The following is a 21,072-nucleotide window of genomic DNA, read 5'->3' on the forward strand; positions in this document are numbered from 1 at the left end:
AAAACAAACATGTCCCCATCAGTTAAAAATCACATTGGCAACAGAAACACCCACATGCCATAGAAAAATGGAGGTATCCCACTCATCCCAAGTGAATTAAGTTGTGCCTGTTACGCACATCTCTGACATGCAAGAAACACAGAGAATAAAGCAGCAAACATCCTAAAGATTATCTGTTAAAACTTTCAAAACACTAGGAGATTACCAATTTCCGTTTCCTCCTTGGAACATACCTTTACCCTCCCACTCAACCCTCACTGGAATCTTTGAAACCATAAAATAGAAGAATTAAGGAGGTGATGAATTGCAGAAGCATATGAACAAATGTATGCTTTGAGGGTGCTGCTTCAAATACTGCCAGGGCAAAGTGTGGAAGTCATGTCACACTGGCATCTCTGTTGCTTGAGCACTGTTAGTTTAACTAGTTCACTCACATGTAGATTAATGGAGATGTTGGACAGCCACAATTCACACAACTTCACAGCAAGTGTCTCCCTGCATGCAGTAAAATGGATAGCTGAGTTCCCCTTACATATTGTCCCTCCAACTTATTAACCGGCCGTTCGTCATATCATTCCTTCGGTGCTCTGATTGTATGAGTCATTGTGTACAAACAGGGAGTAAGATGTTCCTAAACATGTGCCCCAGGTGTTCCAAGAAGTTATTTGTTGAATGCATCTTATATAGGTCAATGAAACAGCACATTCTTGGGATTTCAGCGATTGATAGAATGCTTGACAGAATGGCAAACCTTTTTTCAAGACATGTTTCGTAATAAACATGCCTTGAAGTTACAGCTTGTCTGTCTGCTTTTCAGCCTTGTTAATGGCTTGCAATTCCAGCCTTGTTGGTGGTACAGTAGAGTCTCACTTATCCAACGTAAACGGGCCGGCAGAACGTTGGATAAGCGAATATGTTGGATAATAAGGAGAGATTAAGAAGAAGCCTATTAAACATCAAATTAGGTTATGATTTTACAAATTAAGCACCAAAACATCTTGCTATATAACAAATTTGACAGAAAAAGTAGTTCAGTACGCAGTAATGCTACGTAGTAATTACTGTATTTACGAATTTAGCACCAAAATATCATGATGTATTGAAAACATTGACTACAAAAATGTGTTGGATAATCCAGAACATTGGATAAGTGAGACTCTACTGTACTTGCAATTCCAATCTCTGAACGTTCAGACTGATAATTGCAGCATAATTTAGAGTATAAATAGGCTTCTATTTGAGAGGTTTTTATCCCTTGCAACCTGAAATTCATAACTGGAATATGTGAATAGACTTGGTATGATTCAGTGTTATGGATTTGGTGTTTTAAATTACTATGTTGCTGAAATTTGTTCCATATATTACATAATAACCTGCAAAATAAAATTTCCCTAGCAAATCTCTTTTACACTCTTGATTGTTCATCCTCTTAAACACTTTTACTGTGTCTAGTAATGCTCCAAAATATCTCCATTGTTAAGTAGTGAGTGTGCTCCGTTGTATGTTACACATTGTTATATAATAGTACCACAAGGATAACAAATACAGTAGAGTCTCACTTATCCAAGCTAAACGGGCCAGCAGAAGCTTGGATAAGCGAATATCTTGGATAATAAGGAGGGATTAAGGAAAAGCCTATTAAACATCAAATTCGGTTATGATTTTACAAATTAAGCGCCAAAACATCATGTTATACAAGTTTGCAGAAAAAGTAGTTCAATACGCAGTAATGTTATGTTGTAATTACAGTATTTAATTACTGTACTGTAATTACAGTACAGTATTTAGCACCAAAATATCATGATATATTGAAAACGTTGACTACAAAAATGGCTTGGATAATCCAGAAACTTGGATAAGCAAAACTTGGATAAGTGAGACTCTACTGTATTATATAATAACCTGCAAAATAAAATTTCATTAACAAATCTTTTTTACACTCTTGATTGTTCATCCTCTTAAACACTTTTACTGTGTCTAGTAATGCTCCAAAATATCTCCATTGTTAAGTAATGAGTGTGCTCTGTTGTATGTTACACATTGTTATATAATAGTACCACAAGGATAACAAATAGTTCATGTTTTGAGTAATTTCACCTAATTTAGGAATATGTACATAGTGAGATACCTGGGAAATGGGACCCAAGGCTAAAAATGAAATTCATTTATGCTTCATATACACCTTATATGCATTGTCTGAGGGTAATTTGACACAATATGTTAATTGCATTGTGCATGAAAAAAGGCTGTGTACATTCAACTGTCAGAAAGGCAAGGTATCACTATCTCAACTGTGTGGATAATTTTGGAATAGTTTGGATTTCCATTAAGGGATGTATTATTCCCGTTGTTGATGTCCTACAATTACAAGGGAACAATTACCATCATGGATATTTCATTAGATTTCTTTCTTAGTATGCATTATAGTAGCATTTGCATTTATAGCTAACCTGATATGGCTCTTGCAGTACAATCAAAATTCATTTTTGAGAATGTTGGTGGTCTCAGCAACCCTGTTATATTTACGTGCTGGAGGAGAAAGCTTTATTTCAACCTATTTCCAATGCCTGCTCCACCCTGCTGAAATACTTACATATCCTCCACTGCCACCCAAACCACCCCAAGTCTCTATAAACAGCCTCAGGGCATTCTTTTTATTTGAATTGATTTGCTATAGTTGTTTATCATTTCTTTTTTTTCCAATTTGGTCATGGAAAGCACATCTGGTTTCTATTTTAATCAGTATTCCTCTGGGAACAACATCATATTAGAGAGAGCTAGCAATGTTAAAACAATAATCCATAATGATGCAACTTCTGGTAATCTGAACCTGTTTTATCCGCTGTATTTAGAAGTGTGGTGTAGGCCAATGGACTTCGTAGATAAGACTCATAAAGAGCTTTAATAACAGATACGGGGATACATTGACATAAGAGAATAATTAGGGCAATCAGTGGGTCTTGCTCCTTGTTGTAAATGTGAGCTATGCTGAAGCCCTTTGGCTATATTTTCACAGAGTAGTCCCACCCAGTTTATAGTGACGCCTGGTCATCTATTCAGGGAATATTAAAGAATTGGTGTTGTTTTTGTATGCCTTCAACCTACACTGTTTCTTTCTTTATGGGGTTTTCTTGGCAACTTTTAGGCCATCATTTATACTGGTGTAAATCTGCTGACTTTGATGGGACTGTGCCAGTTTGAGGAACAATGGTTTTGAGTCCCTTTGGGTGGTGATGCTTAACAGAGATTGCTGTCTCTTGATATGATGGGAAATAAAGCTGAATCTGATGTACTCCTAACCCATTTATTGCTCCAAATGTTAGCACTTTCTTGGCTTTGATGCTCATCCTCCATCCAGGGAGCAATTCCATGCTTGTTTTGGCTTGATCACGTTTTACTTCCCCCGCCCAAAACCCCATTTATACCCCAAGGTTCAGTCCCAGCGATGTGACTGAAAGCAAGCTGACATGCCATTATGTCTACTGAACATTTCCAAGCAGCTTTTATCTTGACTGAATATATCCAATACAATGGTATTGACTGCTAGGACAGAAATGATGTTGAGGTAGCTTTTTGTTTCCGTATGAGGGTATCCTCGACAAAACAGTGAAGAGCAGAAACATCACACTGGCAACGAAGGTCCACATAGTCAAAGCAATGGTATTTCCCATAGTAACCTATGGATAAGAGAGCTGGACCATAAGGAAGGCTGAGCAAGGTGATCTAACCAGTCCATACTCTGGGAAATAATGCCCGGCTGCTCACTGGAGGGAAGGATATTGGAGGCAAAGTTGAAGTATTTTGGCCACATCATGAGAAGACAGGAAAGCTTGGAAAAGATCATGATGCTGGGGGAAATGGAAGGAAAAAGGAAGAGAGGCCAAGGGCAAGATGGATGGATGGTATTCTTGAAGTGACTGGCTTGAACTTGAAGGAACTGGGGGAGGCGACGGCCGACAGGGAGCTCTGGCGTGGACTGGTCCATGCGGTCATGAAGAGTCGAAAACGACTAAACGAATGAAGAAGAAGATGAGAGTAACTACAGTAGAGTCTCACTTATCCAACACTCGCTTATCCAATGTTCTGGATTATCCAACGCATTTTTGTAGTCAATGTTTTCAATACATCGTGATATTTTGGTGCTAAATTCGTAAATACAGTAATTACTACATAGCATTACTGTGTATTGAACTACTTTTTCGGTCAAATTTGTTGTGTAACATGATGTTTTGGTGCTTAATTTGTAAATTCATAACCTAATTTGATGTTTAATAGGCTTTTGCTTGATCTCTCCTTATTATCCAACATATTCGCTTATCCAACATTCTACCGGCCCGTTTACGTTGGATAAGCGAGACTCTACTGTATGTCTGAGATAATTCTGCTGCTGATGAAATAAATGGCAATCCAGACTCTGCTTAAAAACCTCCAGAGAAGGAGATATCTTCCAAGTTAGTATTGCACTGTCTTTGCATTGAAATCTACATAGTTGAACACTGTCAAGTTCCAAGAACCTCCCAACCGACCCATAAAGCCCTGTGTTTCTGTAGAGTCTGTTTAGAGAACTGAAAGGGTTTATTGGGAAAGATTTATTGAGAAAGCTCAGATTACAGAGCACTGTACTTAAGCCTTTGATTCATCTCTGTGGCTCTCGAGACCTTTCTCTTTAAAGGATGCCTGCTTTTTCTTTGACTAGCAAAGCTATCACTGAAACAATAAATCATCTTTTTAAAGTGATAGGCACACAATTGATACGTACTGTGACGCATATCTACAGATGTTGGTGAGTTATCCTATATTTTGGGGTCAAATACAGTAGAGCCTCACTTATCCAACATAAATGGGCCAGCAGAACATTGGATAAGCAGAAATGTTGGATAATATGGAGGGATTAAGGAAATGCCTATTAAACTTCAAATTACATTATGATTTTACAAATTAAGCAGAAAAAAAATGTTTTACAACAAATCAACAGAAAAAGCAGTTCAATACATGTATTTATGAATACATCGCAATGCATTGAAAATGAGTACAAAAACATTGACTACTAAAAGGCAGACAGCGTTGGATAATACAGAACGTTGGATAAGCGAAGGTTGGATAAGCGAGACTCTACTATAGTAAGAAAAATGTAAGACTACAAAACATTAGGTCTTCAGATGTACCTTCTAGGCTATTGTAGAAAACGGGACAACATAGTACAGTAGAGTCTCACTTATCCAAGCCTCGCTTATCCAAGCTTCTGGATAATCCAGGCCATTTTTGTAGTCAATGTTTTCAATATATCATGATATTTTGGTGCTAAATTCGTAAATACAGTAATTACAACATAACATTACTGCATATTGAACTACTTTTTCTGTCAATTTTGTTGTATAACATGATGTTTTGGCGCTTAATTTGTAAAATCATAACCTAATTTGATGTTTAATAGGCTTTTCCTTAATCAATCCTTATTACCCAAGATATTCGCTTATCCAAGCTTCTGCTGGCCCGTTTAACTTGGATAAGTGAGACTCTATTTGTGTACATGCAACTCTCTTTTTCCTAACTTCAGATTAGTCGAAGCATTTTTACAAGGTCCCTTTATTATAAGGAGATGTTAAAGGAGGCTTAGCATGTGTAGGCTTTATACATAGTTTTCACACTAATGCTCTTAAGTCATTATTATTAATAGAATTATAGAGATGGAATGAACCAGTGTGGTGCAATGGCTTGAGTGCTGGACTATGACTTTGGAGGACAGGTTTCGAATTCCCCATCAGCCATGAAAACTCACTGGGGCACAATATGAATTACTGTGTTTGCACATTTATTTTGAAAGTTGATCATCTTCCTTGCATCCAGTCCGATAACATAGAGATCGATATAATATGGAAAGATTAACAATATTCCCTGCCCTGGAATGAAAGCTTGCTGATTAATTGACTTGAAAAATCCCTGTGGAGTCCGAGAGATATTTTCAACAGCCAACACCATCGCTCAGCCATTTGGAAACCAAATACATATCTTATGTTATAAAACCCTTTATCCCAATGGAAATCCCAGTCCTCGTTATTTTCTGTGCCCCTCAAATCTGGAACACTCTTGTTGGAAAAAAATTGGCTCCTTCTAAACTATTTTCTAGTGAGGACAGCCAGTTTGGAGCTTTTCATGATTTTTTAAAAAAGACACCCATCCCATAAGTGGTTGATAGAAGACTGGGATTCTGGCAGTTAGCTTTGGCACAAGTTTGATCTCACTCAGCAGTTTTATCATGAAAATCCCTTCCAAATCAGTCTGAAAGATCTGGCTGAGTTAGACTGAAGATGTCTGGAAGTTACTATTGCTAAACCTTTAATAAAGGGCTAAGTAGAGCTAAATAAATTATATATATTTGATTCCATGGCTGCAGAAATCCGTATAGTGGTTTGATCAGTTTGAATAAGATTCTAGACAAAAGTAAGAGATCGATTGTGATCTCCAAATCTGAAGCCTTGCGCCAGGCAAACCAAATGGTGGAAGAGGATGCTGTGTGTTTGTCTGTTTATCAGTTTAGTTGCCCAAAGTCAACAGTTTTTATTTCCCCTCCAGTTATTTTCAATGAGAAAGAAATAGAAAAGAGGGGATGAAGCACTTTGGAAACTGGGTGATTTATTATAACATGGCATTACTTGCTCATAGCAAAACCTTTGAGACATTTTAGCATGGGTTTTCTTGGTTATCAGTCCATCTGGATGGGGGCAAGTTGGAAAATGGTCATGGGCTTGTTGGGGGAATGGGCTGGCTGTGAATCCAACAGATCCAATACCTCCACTCTTCCATCCTTCAAAGGTCCTTTTCAACCCCTATTACTATATCAGCACCTTATATGAGAAGAATAACTGTGCTATCACACAGTCCTGACTTAAATCGGGATGTAGTATAAATTTGATGGCATTGTCCAAGGCATAATACAAAGAAAGGATTCCCTGAAATGCACAGGCAAGAGGCCACTATAGCTAGAAATGTAATCCAATAATTTATTTATTTATTTACAGTATTTATATTCCGCCCTTCTCACCCCGAAGGGGACTCAGGGCGGATTATAATGAACACATATATGGCAAACATTCAATGCCAACAGACAAACAACATTCAGTTTTAGACAGACACAGAGGCATTTTTTAACATCTTTCCAGCTTCACGATTCCGGCCAAAGGGGGAGCTGTTGCTTCACCGTCCATTGGTGGCTGTTCTTCCTCTTCTTTTCCTCATGAGCAGTTTTATGGTGTTGTAGATTAGTTAAATTAGCCTCCCGCATAAAGCGTACCCAAATTTTCTCTACTTGACAGATGCAACTGTCTTTCGGGGCTGCTAGGTCAACAGCAAGCTGGGCCTATTTTTTTTTTTAATGGCCGGAGGCTTAACCCGACCCGGGCTTCGAACTCAGTAGTGATTTATAGCAGCTGGTTACTAGCCAGCTGCGCCACAGCCTATAAAACAGTAATTAAACCAAAATAAAATCCATGTGTTACCAACACACATACATTCATAGAAAGTATATTCAGAGTTTGTGAGTCCAATGCCCACCAGAGTTCATGTTCCACATGGAGGACTGTATAAGTCAGTAATTGTGAGTCCAAATGTAAACGTCCAAGTAAGTGAATCCTTTTATGAAATCCAGTGTTTTAAACAAGTCCAAGGTTAGTCACCATCCACGACCGGTTTCGACTGTGTAGTCTTCCACAGGTGGTGATTATGCAGGTATGGAGAACCTAGAGTAGTCAATTTCGTTCTTCAAGTATATAATTTCAATGTGTCACTCCACTCTTCCATCCTTCAAAGGTCCTTTTCAACCCCTATTATTATATCAGCACCTTATATGAGAAGCGTAACTGTGCTATCACACAGTCCTGACTTAAATCAGGATGTAGTATAAATTTGATGGCATTGTCCAAGGCATGACACAGGCCGGTAGATGTTATACTTATTACATTGCTTCCCTCTCTCTTTCACATCCTTTGCCATCATCGCTGGCATTGCTCACTCCACAGCAGGCAGTGCCTGTGACAGAAGCTGGCAAACATGATGCACCCAAAATAATGAAAAAGAATGGGAAAGGAGTAGCAGGAAGAGGAAGCCCTGTGATCCAGATGCACCAACCCTCCACAGATGTGATATGGTTTTCTTTTTGGCTTTTTTCTTTTCCAGCAATGTTCCAGAGCTCGGACAGAATTCAGCAGGAATGCAGTAATCTCAAGGAAAGAGCACCCGGGCCAGGTAAGGCTTCCATCCCAAAAAATTTTTGCTTCCAGAACGTCCAATCTGATGCCAAGTAGCCACTCAAAAGAGCTAGCATTACAGATAAGCTACCTTTCTATATTTTCTATCTAATAATTGGAAGTTTGACTAATGTTTACATACGCTTTTCAACATTTAGCAATACCACTGGGATCTAGATTCCTTTAGAATGCACAGCTTCCTTGTTTGTTTTTTTAATTCTATTGCATTAAGATAATATTGCTACACATCAACTTAGAGCAGATATGTTCATAAAATGCTTGGTTGGCCGGTTACAAAATTGTACAGCATAACTGCACTGACAATGCTTGCTTATGGTTGTTGTTTCATATGAAGACCTAGCTGTGCCCGGCCACGTGTTGCTGTGGCGAAGTATGGTGGTATGGGAAATAAAGTACAGTAGAGTCTCAGTTATCCAAGCCTCGCTTATCCAACCTTCTGGATTATCCAAGCCATTTTTATAGTCAATGTTTTCAATATATCATGATATTTTGGTGCTAAATTTGTAAATACAGTAATTACTACATGGCATTACTGCACTACTTTTTCTGTCAAATTTGTTGTATAACATGAAGTTTTGGTGCTTAATTTGTATAATGATTACCTAATTTGATGTTTAATTGGCTTTTTCTGAATCCCTTCTTATTATCCAACATATTCAGTTATCCAACGTTCTGCCGTCCTGTTTATGTTGGATAAGTGAGACTCTACTGTATATTTATAATCTTATATTTTCTGCTTAGAACTGGATTATATGAGGCCTCTTCTACACAGCTGTATAAAACGTACACTGAAGTGGATTATGTGGCAGTGTGGAGTCAAAATAATCCAGTTGAAATCTGATAATCTGTATTTTATAGGCAGTGTGGAAGAGGCCTAAGTGAGGCCTAACTCTGCCTGTCCCCTGGGCTGAGTGGGTTGCTAGGAGGCCAAGTGGGCGGAGCTTAGCCTTCTAACTGGTAGCAATTGGATAAAAAACAATTATTCCTCTCCCTCTAATTAGGACTTTATTTTTATTTTTCTTGTATCAACCTAGAGGTGTGGATGAGGGGTTGTGCTGTCAATTTTCGAGGTTGGGGGGCCTTTAGTTTTGTTGTTTTGTTGGTTGCCGGGATTCCATCACTCTTATATATATAGATATGCTTTCGGAGAAATTTTCGGTGCATTTTCTTCATATGAACATTAAAGGAAAACAACACTGTATATGTAATACTATAAATAAACAGAGAAAAGAAGTTGAACAGATGTAAAAATAGATGTTTGTTGTAAGCAAAGGATAGACTCTACATGCCTCAATGCTATCCCACTGAAAAGGAGGAGGAATTAAATTCTGTGTATTCATAGAAAGCATCATTTTTCAATTAAAAACAACTGTTGTTTTTAATTGAAAACAATTTTCATCTCTGTTTATGACAAGGGCGGGGAACATATGGGACTCCACAACTTATTGGGTGTCAGATCATATCAGACCTACCTACCATTTAAGAAGGGCCATACATTTCTCATTTCATATTTTAGATATTTTAGAAGGCAGTGAACAAGGGTATTTTATCAAGGCTTCTCCAGGTTCCGTCCCCTCAAAGACAAAATAATATGGGTGTGTTGCAGCCTCAGTTCGCACTTACCCTAAGTGTGCCGTCCGCCGGACAATAAAAAGCTATAAAACTGAAACGTGCTGTCCTTTATCCGGGCGAACTGCAAATCCCTATAAGCTGTCCTATAGATATTGAACGACTGAGTCTGGATAACTTCAAAAAAGGATGTTTATTCACACAAGGTTGTAAACCTGGCACAGATCTTAAAGTTGCAGAAAATGAAACAAATTTCCATAGGTTTTAGTTGCAGAATTATCCCTGGTTCCAGAAGGCAAAAGTGATTATAAAACCACTATACCCTAATCACGCTGCCTATATTAGAAGGAGAAACTCTTTCCTTCCCTATCTTTACAGCAAAGATTAGTTCTAGAAGCGATGGAATAACTTTGCTCCTCTAACTAGATTTCCTATTCCAGATCAATATAATTCAATACTTATCTAATTTGGATAGGCTTAGATTGGCCTGGTTTTGAGGATGATTTGTCCCAGTTAGCCTTGCACAGCTCCAGCACGTTGGAAGACAATAGCCAGAATGAAGCTCCAAAATGGAGACTAGACCCTGGTAAAAAGGGCGGTCCTAAGATGTTGCACTCTTTGACCAATCACTGCAAAGAAAACTGCAGCCAGCTATTGCAGATTCCAAGCCACTTTTCCTAGGCTTTTGCAGCCAGAGGCTCAAACAAAATGCAAAGGAGGGAAAACAAACAAACGACCAATAGGTAAGGCAAACCATCGTCCTGGGGGACGGAACACTCCCCGCTAAATTCCCAGGATGTGGGAATTTACCAATCAAAAACATACAAACACCTTTGTATACACAACAATACAACAGTATAAAACTTTAAACATCTCCAATAAGCAACACGAGGTCACTAATTGGTCTGTCCAGGACAGACATTTTGTCCTTACTATGAGTCTTTACTTGAACTTTTCTAACCTTACCGTCAGGGCAAGGAAAGGTCTTTAGTATAATGCCCATAGGCCAGGCATAGCGGGGCAAGTCTTTGTCCTTTGGCAACACAAGGTTTCCCACCTTGGCATTGTCCTTTGGGGTTTGCCAGAGTCTTCTGGTTGGAAGCTGGCTTAAGTATTCGGCCTTCCACCTCTTCCAGAAGTGGTTGGCTAAGGTCTGCACATGCAAAATTGGTGCCACAGTCCGACCAAATTGACTTAATTGGCCCTCTGAGGGCTATGAACCTTTTCAATGCGTTTATGAATGATGAAGTGTCCATTCCCTCTGCAACCTCTATATAGACAGTTCGTTTTGACAAACAAGTAAACAAACCCGCCCATCTTTTGTTATTTACAACACCACCCCTGGTTTTCCTAGTGACAACCTCCCAAGGACCAAACACATCGATTCCCACATGGGAAAAGGGTGGGTCTGTCAAAGTCCTATCCTGAGGTAGTTCTGCCATCAACTGACTTTGACAGTTTCGTCTGAGTCGCCGACATTTGACACATTTGAAAATACAACTGTTGACCAACCTTTTGGCATTAACTACCCACAGACCTTCATTTCTAAGGGCTGCCTCAGTTAGAGTTCTACCCTGATGATGGATCTTCTCATGGTAGTGACGAACCAACAACAAAGCAATATGGCTATTGGGGGGTACAATGATGGGGTTCTTTATACACACTTTGAGTTTAGCCTTAGCTAACCTCCCTCCCACTCTTAAAATGCCCTCCTTGTCTAGAAATGGGTTTAACTCACGCAAGAAACTCCGGCTGGGGGTGTCAAGCCCTTGTTCTAACCTGGCTGTTTCTTGACTAAACTCATGCCTCTGAACTGACCTGAGTATTACTCCCTTAGCCTTCAGCATGTCCTGAACTTGCAAAGGCTGACTATCTTTGCAGACTAAGCGATGTATAAGCCTAGCTACTGCTCTAAGAAGACTGTGCCACTCCGAAAAACATTCAAAACGGTGTGGTTCCAGGCAAGATCTTTGGCCCATCTTGATTTCTGTGGTTGATTTGCAGGCTTTCACCTCTGCACTTCGTGAGACTTGAGCATTCATAATGTCCGAAAACCTTTGCTCATCTTTCGAGAGCGCTGTGGCTTCGTCTCTCTCAGAGACTTTGAAGATGGAGGAATACTCTGGAGTTATTGCTTGGCAGTAGACCGAGATATGACTTAGGCAACTGCGCACAAGTGTAGGACGTCCACCTTTAAGCACCTGTGCTTGATTGGAGTCCAACGACGATGGTGGGTGCATCTTGTTTATGCACACTGGGCCTATGACTGTCCAGCCTAATGGCAATTGTTGTGCGATAGGTGCACCTGGAGGTCCTTTAACTTGGTCGTTCACACAGAACAAGCTCGGGCAGTCCGAGCCAAGCAAAAGGGCAATGTCCACATCTGGCCGAAAGGCTGGTATAGCATTCTTTAACCGTCGCAAATGTGGATGAGCCTCCACAACTTCTCTGGTGACAATCTGCCTTTTGTTCCGGGGAATAGAGGAACACTCAATCAGGTCTGGCAACTTGAACTGTCTCTTCTGGTCGCAAGAGGAGACAACGAAGCCAGATGCTATGCGACCCTGCAACTTCTTTTTTCCTGCACATGTAGTCATAGTGTAGTCGACCATCTTGGTTTTAAGGTCAAACATGCGGAAGAACTCTGGAGTAGCCAGGGAGGCGTCGCTCTGTGAATCCAGGGCCACATAGAGTCTCTTTCTAAGCCAAGGGCTCTTGGCTGGATATACATCCGCTAGGCAGATAGGATGACAAACTCTGTACTGGTGCGAGTCAGAACACAGCTCTGTACAGGCGACTGCTGAAACTTCCACCTGCATCTCTGGTGCGGCTGGCTTGTCGGTGTCTTCGACTGCTGACTTTTCTTTTGGTGAAGCGTTCTCTTTGGGGTGGGAGATGATATTGGAGTTGTGCATTGCGGTGCAATGCTTGAGGCTGTTGCATTTCTCACACTTGATGTTTTCTTTGCAGTTGGATGCAAAGTGTGGAGTTGCTCCACAGCATCTAAAGCAGATTCCCTGCTTTTGAACTAGCTGTTGCCTTTCTTTGTATGTCTTTCTACTAAACTCCCTGCAGTTGGCCAAGCTGTGAGGCTTTTGGTGAATAGGGCAAAGCAACTCCTTTACCTCCGACCTGGGTTCGTCAGTCTTGTGTTGAGTTTCGACTGCCTTTACGCTGACAGGTCTATTGGCCTCTCTAGGTGGTTTCTTGTCCACTTCAGGTGCCTTCTCTGGCTGGGTCCCTTGGTATAAGGTGGGGAGGCCCGTCTGTGGATCATTCCTTTCTCTGGCTGCCCTGGTGATGAACTGGACCAAATGAGAAAATGGAGGGTATGCCTGGGAGTGGGCCTCCTTGTAGTTGAAGACCTCCTGTCCCCAGCGTTCTTGCAAAGTGAAGGGCAGCTTGGTCAAGATCTGCCTCTGGGACAGGTGCTGATCGAGGCACTTCAAACCGGGCAGTTCTGGATTCTCCTTGGCCGACTCTAATTCCGCAAGGAGATCGCTGAGGTCCCACAAGAGTTTGAAGTCTTTGAGTTTTAAAGCTGGGAACCTTTGGAGCTTGTCCATAAGAGATGCTTCAATCTCTGTGCTGGCCCCATACCTCTGCTGCAACCTGGCCCAGGCCTTTTCCAGGGCTTTGTCGGGATCGGCTACGTGGGCTGCGTAGATCTTCTTAACTTGTGAGGATGAGGCTGGGCCCAACCATGCAGCCAGAAGAGTCAGTTCTTCCTCAGGCAATAACTTTAAGTCTCTGATTGCTCTCTGGAAGGTGGCCTTCCAGAGAAGAAATTCCTCAGGCTTGTCCGAAAACCTTTCGACACCCTTGTCCTTAAGATCTCTTCTGGGGCTTCTGATGATGGAGACAAGCTGGGACTCTGGCGTCGAAGGGAACAATTGAGGAGTTTGCTGTTGTGGAGTGGACTCCCACCGTGTACCTTGCGTCAACCTTTGGCCTCTTGGAGGGATGACATCGACCACTGACGAATCGATGGTTCCCTGTGCAGCTGTCTGTAGGGGCCAACTAGCGCTCGGCCTTGAGGCCCTGATTGACTGACCTAGGGTTTTAGCAGGAGGCACAGGTAGCTCGAGCAAGGGTGAGCTCCCCGCTATGACGCTCTGCTCTGCAGGAAACTCAAAAGTGACTTTGGGACCCTGCTCTGGGTAAGGAGAGAAGTCTCCCTGTTCCTCATCCGAAAACTGGCTGTTCATGCTGCCAAGGTGCGCAAACACTTTGGCAGAAGGATCCTGTATTGGTAACTGGCTTACATTTTCTTCTGTGAGTGGCTCAATTAGGGCCTTGGCCAAAGTCTCAGCCCTTACCCTTTTGGCTGCGGCATCCATCTTTATTCTAAGCATCTCTATACGAGCCTGTTCTATTTGCATTTCGCTTTGTCTACGGGCCTGTTCTATTTGCATTTCGCTTTGTCTACGGGCCTGTTCTATTTGCAGTCGTTGCTCTTCTTCTTTAAAGGGAAGGGTGAGATCAGCTGCCTTAGCATCAGCCTCCGCCCCCGCTACCTTGCTCTTTAGCTCCAGACGTGCAGCCTCCTTAATGTGCAAGGCAGCTAGGGAAGAGATGGCACTCCCAGCAGCAGAAGACTTGCTAGAGTGGCTGTGTTTAGACGATGCACGCTCCCTTAGTTTAGATACCTGACTAGAGCGGTTGGACTTAAGACTAAGTGCCACAGCAGGTGATTTTAAAAGATTGGTCTCATGGCTGCATAAGGAAGCTAGGATTGCCCTCACCCTATTTTCTTTCTCATTAGTGTCAGCTAAAACACTCACTATTTCTAACTCTGAATCCTTGGCGTTAATGCGCTCGAGGACCTGGACTATCTTAGACACCAAACCCCTCCAAAGACCGAAGGTCTCTTCAAGGTCTGTCTGTAATATGGATGGCACCCTTGTAATACCCAAGCTCTCTATTCTGCCCATTAATGTTACAATGCGCTCCCATGCCGAACCTAACCTCACATGGAGGAGCTCCTTTTCATCTATTAGATGGGCTAGCATCTTGGCTGAAGGGTGCTTTATCCTTTGGGGCCTTTCATTCCTAATTTCAGCCTCAGAAGGAGATATACCATTTGTATCATCTTGAAATTGCATAGACATTATGTATTCTTAATAGCAAGTAAATTTACAACAAAGGCAAATGCAATATACCTGCAAGTAAATTTACAATAAAAGCAAATTCAATATATAATACAATTCACAGCACTTAACCATAGCAATATATATCACTAAGTAACTATACTTTACAAAGATAGTGACCTTTGGCGCCAGACTTTGGTGGGCAAGCTGCAAAATGTCAACTGACAGCAACTTGCCACTTGATACCTCCCTTGCCCGAGTGACGTAAACTGCCAAAATGGCGACTTCGCCAAATTTTCAAGCACCTCGTGCTCTGCGGCTCGAGGCCTGCCGCCGAAGGAGCACCGAGGCTGGCTTTGGAAAGGAGGAGAGAAGAGACGCCTCCTCCCCGCTGTGAAGGGAGGTCACCACCGCAGGTCGATGAAGCAGGTCACCACCGCAGGACGATGAGGCAGGTCACCACCGCAGGACGATGAGGCAGGTCACCACCGCAGGACGATGAGGCAGGTCACCGCCGCAGGTCAATGAGGCAGGTCACCACCGCAGGACGATGAGGCAGGTCACCACCGCAGGACGATGAGGCAGGTCACCACCGCAGGACGATGAGGCAGGTCACCACCGCCGGACCATGAGGCAGGTCACCACCGCAGGACGATGAGGCAGGTCACCACCGCCGGACCATGAGGCAGGTCGAAGCCGGCCGAGTGCTCCGGCCGAACTCGCAGCAGCGTTGCCAGGCCTGTCCAGGTTCTAGCCTGGTTCTGGTGGGCTTCACGCCTCAGAGCCAGCCAAAGAACTGTCGCTGGTGCTCCGCGGCTCGAGGTCTACCGCCGAGGGAGCCCTGGACGTTGCTGGGAACTGCACAGCCTGTGCAAACCCAGAAAGCCACTGGGCCACGTGCGCACACGCGAGCCAAATAGCAAGGAAATAGAGCCCCACTATTTGATTCCTTCAGGTCTGAGAGCGGGCTCCACTGCCTCAGACGCTGGTAGAGTCTTTAGGTATGCAGACTGAGCTCAGGCGGAAAAGCCGCAGCCTATACTAAAACTTCCTAAACTATAAAAAACTATAAAGCCGTGCAAGCTAGCTGAAGCGGAAAAACCGCTGATCGACCTCAAAACTGTGCCGTCCGCCGGACAATAAAAAGCTATAAAACTGAAACGTGCTGTCCTTTATCCGGGCGAACTGCAAATCCCTATAAGCTGTCCTATAGATATTGAACGACTGAGTCTGGATAACTTCAAAAAAGGATGTTTATTCACACAAGGTTGTAAACCTGGCACAGATCTTAAAGTTGCAGAAAATGAAACAAATTTCCATAGGTTTTAGTTGCAGAATTATCCCTGGTTCCAGAAGGCAAAAGTGATTATAAAACCACTATACCCTAATCACGCTGCCTATATTAGAAGGAGAAACTCTTTCCTTCCCTATCTTTACAGCAAAGATTAGTTCTAGAAGCGATGGAATAACTTTGCTCCTCTAACTAGATTTCCTATTCCAGATCAATATAATTCAATACTTATCTAATTTGGATAGGCTTAGATTGGCCTGGTTTTGAGGATGATTTGTCCCAGTTAGCCTTGCACAGCTCCAGCACGTTGGAAGACAATAGCCAGAATGAAGCTCCAAAATGGAGACTAGACCCTGGTAAAAAGGGCGGTCCTAAGATGTTGCACTCTTTGACCAATCACTGCAAAGAAAACTGCAGCCAGCTATTGCAGATTCCAAGCCACTTTTCCTAGGCTTTTGCAGCCAGAGGCTCAAACAAAATGCAAAGGAGGGAAAACAAACAAACGACCAATAGGTAAGGCAAACCATCGTCCTGGGGGACGGAACACTAAGAGCCAAATACATAGGGAGTTGCCTAAGAAGATGCATTCCTCCTAGAAAGAGGATAGAGGGATTTCAAATAATGGGCTATTTGTGCATTGGCAACAGTTCCACAATCCTCTGAGCTGTCTGCCAAGGTTGTTCGAGGTTGTGTAATTGCAAGCAATCCAATTGGATATTAGAATCCCAGAGTCCATGGAGGGAAGTGTCTTGAAGCTGGCTGACAAAACATACAGAAATGGCAGATGAGTAGAGTTTCCTTGGTCTCTTGAATGGAGCAGCTAGTTTGCAAACCTACCCACCCCAACATAGAAAAAAATACAACTTGATTTTTTACAGGGCACACATTTTATAAAGCCAGTTTTTCCTAGAAATTGCAGGGTAAAAAGCATGAAAGCCTTCAGGCAGCTAAAAGAAGTACAGTAGAGTCTCACTTATCCAAGCCCCGCTTATCCAAGTTTCTGGATTATCCAAGCCATTTTTGGAGTCAATGTTTTCAATATATTGTGATATTTTGGTGCTAAATTCGTAAATACAGTAATTTCAACATAACATTACTGCGTATTGAACTGCTTTTTCTGTCAAATTTGTTGTAAAACATGATGTTTTGGTGCTTAATTTGTAAAATCATAACCTAATTTGATGTTTAATAGGCTTTTCCTTCATCCCTCCTTATTATCCAAGATATTTGCTTATCCAAGCTTCTGCTGGCCCATTTAGCTTGGATAAGTGAGACTCTACTGTACTTTCACGTTGTAACTGGAGGAACAACAGAATTGAGGTGAGAATTATTTTGAAGGTGTGGGTTCAACTTATGATTCTGTGATTCTATACCTCTACTTGGGGAATGAAAACATGGATATTTCTAGTCACCAAGTCTATATATATAAAAGAGTGATGGCATCAGGGCAGCAGACAAAACAACAAAACTACAGGCCCCTCAACCTCGAATTTTGACAACACAACCTATCATTCACGGCTCTAGGTTGATACAACAAAAAGAAAAGAAAAATAAAGTCCTAATTACAGGGAGAGGAATAATAGTTTTTATCCAATTGCTGCCAGTTTGTAGACTAAGCTCCGCCCACTTGGTCTCCTAGCAACCTACTCAGCCCAGGGGACAGGCACAGTTAGGCCTCACTTAGGCCTCTTCCACAGATTATCAGATTTTAACTAAATTATATGGCAGTGTAGACTCAAGGCCCTTCCACACAGCTATATAACCCATTTAGAATCTTATATTATCTGCTCTGAACTGGATTATCTTGACTCCACACTGCCATATAATCCACTTCAGTGTGCATACTAAACATAAAGACAACCATACAACAGACATTCAATACCACCACTACCTCAACAATTTCTCACCAACACCACCAGACAATGCCACAGCAACGCGTGGCCGGGCACAGCTAGTAATTAATATAAAATAGGAGTTGAAAGGAGTCAGTGCGGTATTGCACTGAACTAGGACTCCAGGAAACCAACATTTAAGTCCCTACTCAGTCATAGAAACCCACTGAAAGAGGGAAGAATCAAAACCAAAACCTGTTTTCTGCTGCACAAAAACTGACACAGAGCAACGGATTCAAATTACAGGAAAAGAGATTCCACCTAAACATTAGGGAAAACGTATTGACATTAAGAACTGTTCAGCTGTGGAAAATGTTGGGTGGACTTTGAATATGTAGAATGGAGTTGGGTTGGATAGTTTCTCCTGCTAAAAGAATCATGTTCCAGGTGACAGGGAGGGGCTTCTACCTATCAACTAAACCAGCCACTGCTAGATAGATTAGGCTAGCCTTCCCTCTGTTGTGTTGGCCTGCCAACCTAATTGTTCTTAGCGTGATTCTAAGAGACACATGGTTTTGAGGAAGAAAATATAGAAAAATTGATGGGAGTACCAAAAACATCAAACCAAAATACTTGGTTTTTACTCCCTAGAATTAGGTGGTCCTCAATGCCTATCAAGCTAGATTGGACACTCAAAAGCGACAAGAAGTAGCTGGTGTGGATTGATCCCAGATCTAAACTCTGCTGGGAGGACTAACATCCAATTGAGATTTCTACTTAATGTTTTGGAGATCTTTCTCCGCCTGCAATGTCATTATGACCCTGGAATGACAGCTCGAAAACTAAATCCAACAGTAAGAAATGATAGGCAGGCCTCCCAGACAGACTGTCATTGCTGACCTCAAAAACATTTTTTCAGTACTTTCAGTATTAGGTAATAATTGGAACAGTATTTTCCTCCAACATCTGCTGCTTGTTCAGATCCCCGATTCTTTTTTCCCAATCTGACCGGCACCTTGAATATTATTAAATTTTTTATACAGATTTTTTATTTTTTAAAACACAAAAAATACATACCGTAGACATACAAAACATTTACAATTTCCACCACCAACACGAGGATCATTTTCTTTTTACATATTTGTTTCTTTGTGAGACAATCTTTATATCTTTATCCATTTCCATCCTATATACTAAATAACATATGTATCTTATTTCTTATGGCTTGATCTCCAGATTGATTCATGATATAGTTCTTTACCCTTGTCCATCTTTCTTCCATTTCTCTTGTTCTATTTTCATTAGTTTTTACAACATTTAGTTTCACATTCATAATTTCAAATTCCATTTGCTCCACCATATATTGGTACCATTTACTTACTGACCATTTGGATTTATCTTTCCACCCTAATACTTTTACTGAATACTAATACTATTACTGAATGTGCACAAGCACCTTGAATACTATTAATTGCAATTAACATTATTTTCAGTCCGATAAGAAAGTGACCTTGCTTTGTCATGCAAGGCTTTAAAGATCAGTTATGGAAAAAAACATATGGAAATAATATTGATATTCTAACAATGCATTTTCAGAGAAATTTCTAGAAGACATTTCGTGCAAAAGAAGAGGCAATTTTGAAAACATATCTTTATAAGGCAATGTTGATGCTTTATAGAACAGATAAAGCAGAGAAAGATTAGTTTAATATATGTGTGCACTGCTGCTTTTTAAACCAAAACTATAGCAAAGAACAAGCAACAGAGAGGGAACCTAAAGTCAGAACAATATCCATGGAGATATAAATATGGAGATTCTATAACTGTAGTAACACCCCTTCTTCTTCCTTTAGAGCTTGGTTCTGTTGTTACAGATGATGGGAGACAGATAATATAGATCTGGACCATTGCACTGCAAGTTATGAACAGCAAAATATATTTATGTCTTGTTTGCAACTCTTGAAGGCCTCCTGACATTTGAATAATCAAGTGATCAGAGATAGTAGCTTTCATTCAGGGTAGATGGCACGGGACTCCAATTCTCATTAGTTCCAGCAAACCTAGCCAGAATGATGACGTGAATTTCACTCCATCCACATCTTTGAGGGCCACAGGTTTTCTTTTGCTTAGCTGAATTGAGGTTTGTTCGAACTTAAGTGTGAAGCTTGGTGGTTGCAGTTAAATCATTTGAAGCTATTGCTTTCCAGAAACACTTTGCAGCAGTCTTTCCCATCCTGGTGTCCGTGGATATCTTGGACTGTGACATCCATCAACCCAGCCAGCATAAGCAATGGTCAAAAATGTTCAGCACTAGAGCCTAAAACTGCTGGAGGCCATCAGATCAGCAGAAGCTGTGTGGCAATCTAGGGATTTGGAGAGTTCGTGGAGTTTTGGAGTACCTTTCTGGACTCCTAGTTCCTATTTATTCACCAGAAGGCTGATCCATGACTGTAGAGTTTTCACCATGCTTCAAACAGCGATGAGGAATGTGGTAGATATTTAGCTCACACTAAACACCCCTAAATACTTACACATTTACAGAATTGCTTTATGCTTAGCAGCTGTAGCTTTGCATGTTGGCCCCAGACTTTCAGGGCATCGTATGTCAGCTGTTTAAAAATATAACCACACCCTCCTTTCCTCAAACCACACCAGTTTGAGAAGCTTGTTCAACACAATGGGCAACATCAGCCCAGCAAATACTTGCTGGAAGGCACAGATTGCTGCCATGACTTGAGAGCCATAAAGCATATTATATTGAAAAGGGGGGAAAATATACCAGATGGCTCTCTTGGCTTTGTAGGGCTTTAAAGAAGCAGATTGTTTTCATTACTGCAGGGGAAAGTCAGGGAACTACTGCTAGAACCATATATGAGAAATCTTTAGTGTGAGCGGCCGCTGTTAGCTCCAGTTCCTGCCAACCTAGCAGTTCGAAAACATGCCAATGTGAGTAGATCAATAGGTAACGCTCCGGTGGGAAGGTAACGGCGCTCCATGCAGTCATGCCAGCCACATGACCTTGGAGG

The 21,072-nt window shown here is 41.6% G+C and overlaps 1 protein-coding gene across 4 annotated transcripts in view; it reads left to right on the plus strand.

The window, feature by feature from the left end:
• The window catches only part of fam227b (family with sequence similarity 227 member B), an 84,636-nt gene that overhangs the window by 51,579 nt on the left and 11,985 nt on the right, over positions 1–21,072 (plus strand). For all 4 annotated transcript variants that reach the window (XR_010000892.1, XM_062963130.1, XM_062963132.1 and 1 more), the window contains exon 11: positions 8,173–8,241. Coding sequence is in view for 3 of the 4 variants with exons in the window: in XM_062963130.1 (XP_062819200.1) it covers positions 8,173–8,241 (69 nt within the window). In the remaining variant the exon portion in view is untranslated. The remainder of the gene's footprint in view (positions 1–8,172; positions 8,242–21,072) is intronic.

Source organism: Anolis carolinensis, unplaced genomic scaffold (assembly GCF_035594765.1).
Source record: "Anolis carolinensis isolate JA03-04 unplaced genomic scaffold, rAnoCar3.1.pri scaffold_11, whole genome shotgun sequence".
Taxonomy (NCBI): Eukaryota; Metazoa; Chordata; class Lepidosauria; order Squamata; family Dactyloidae; genus Anolis; species Anolis carolinensis.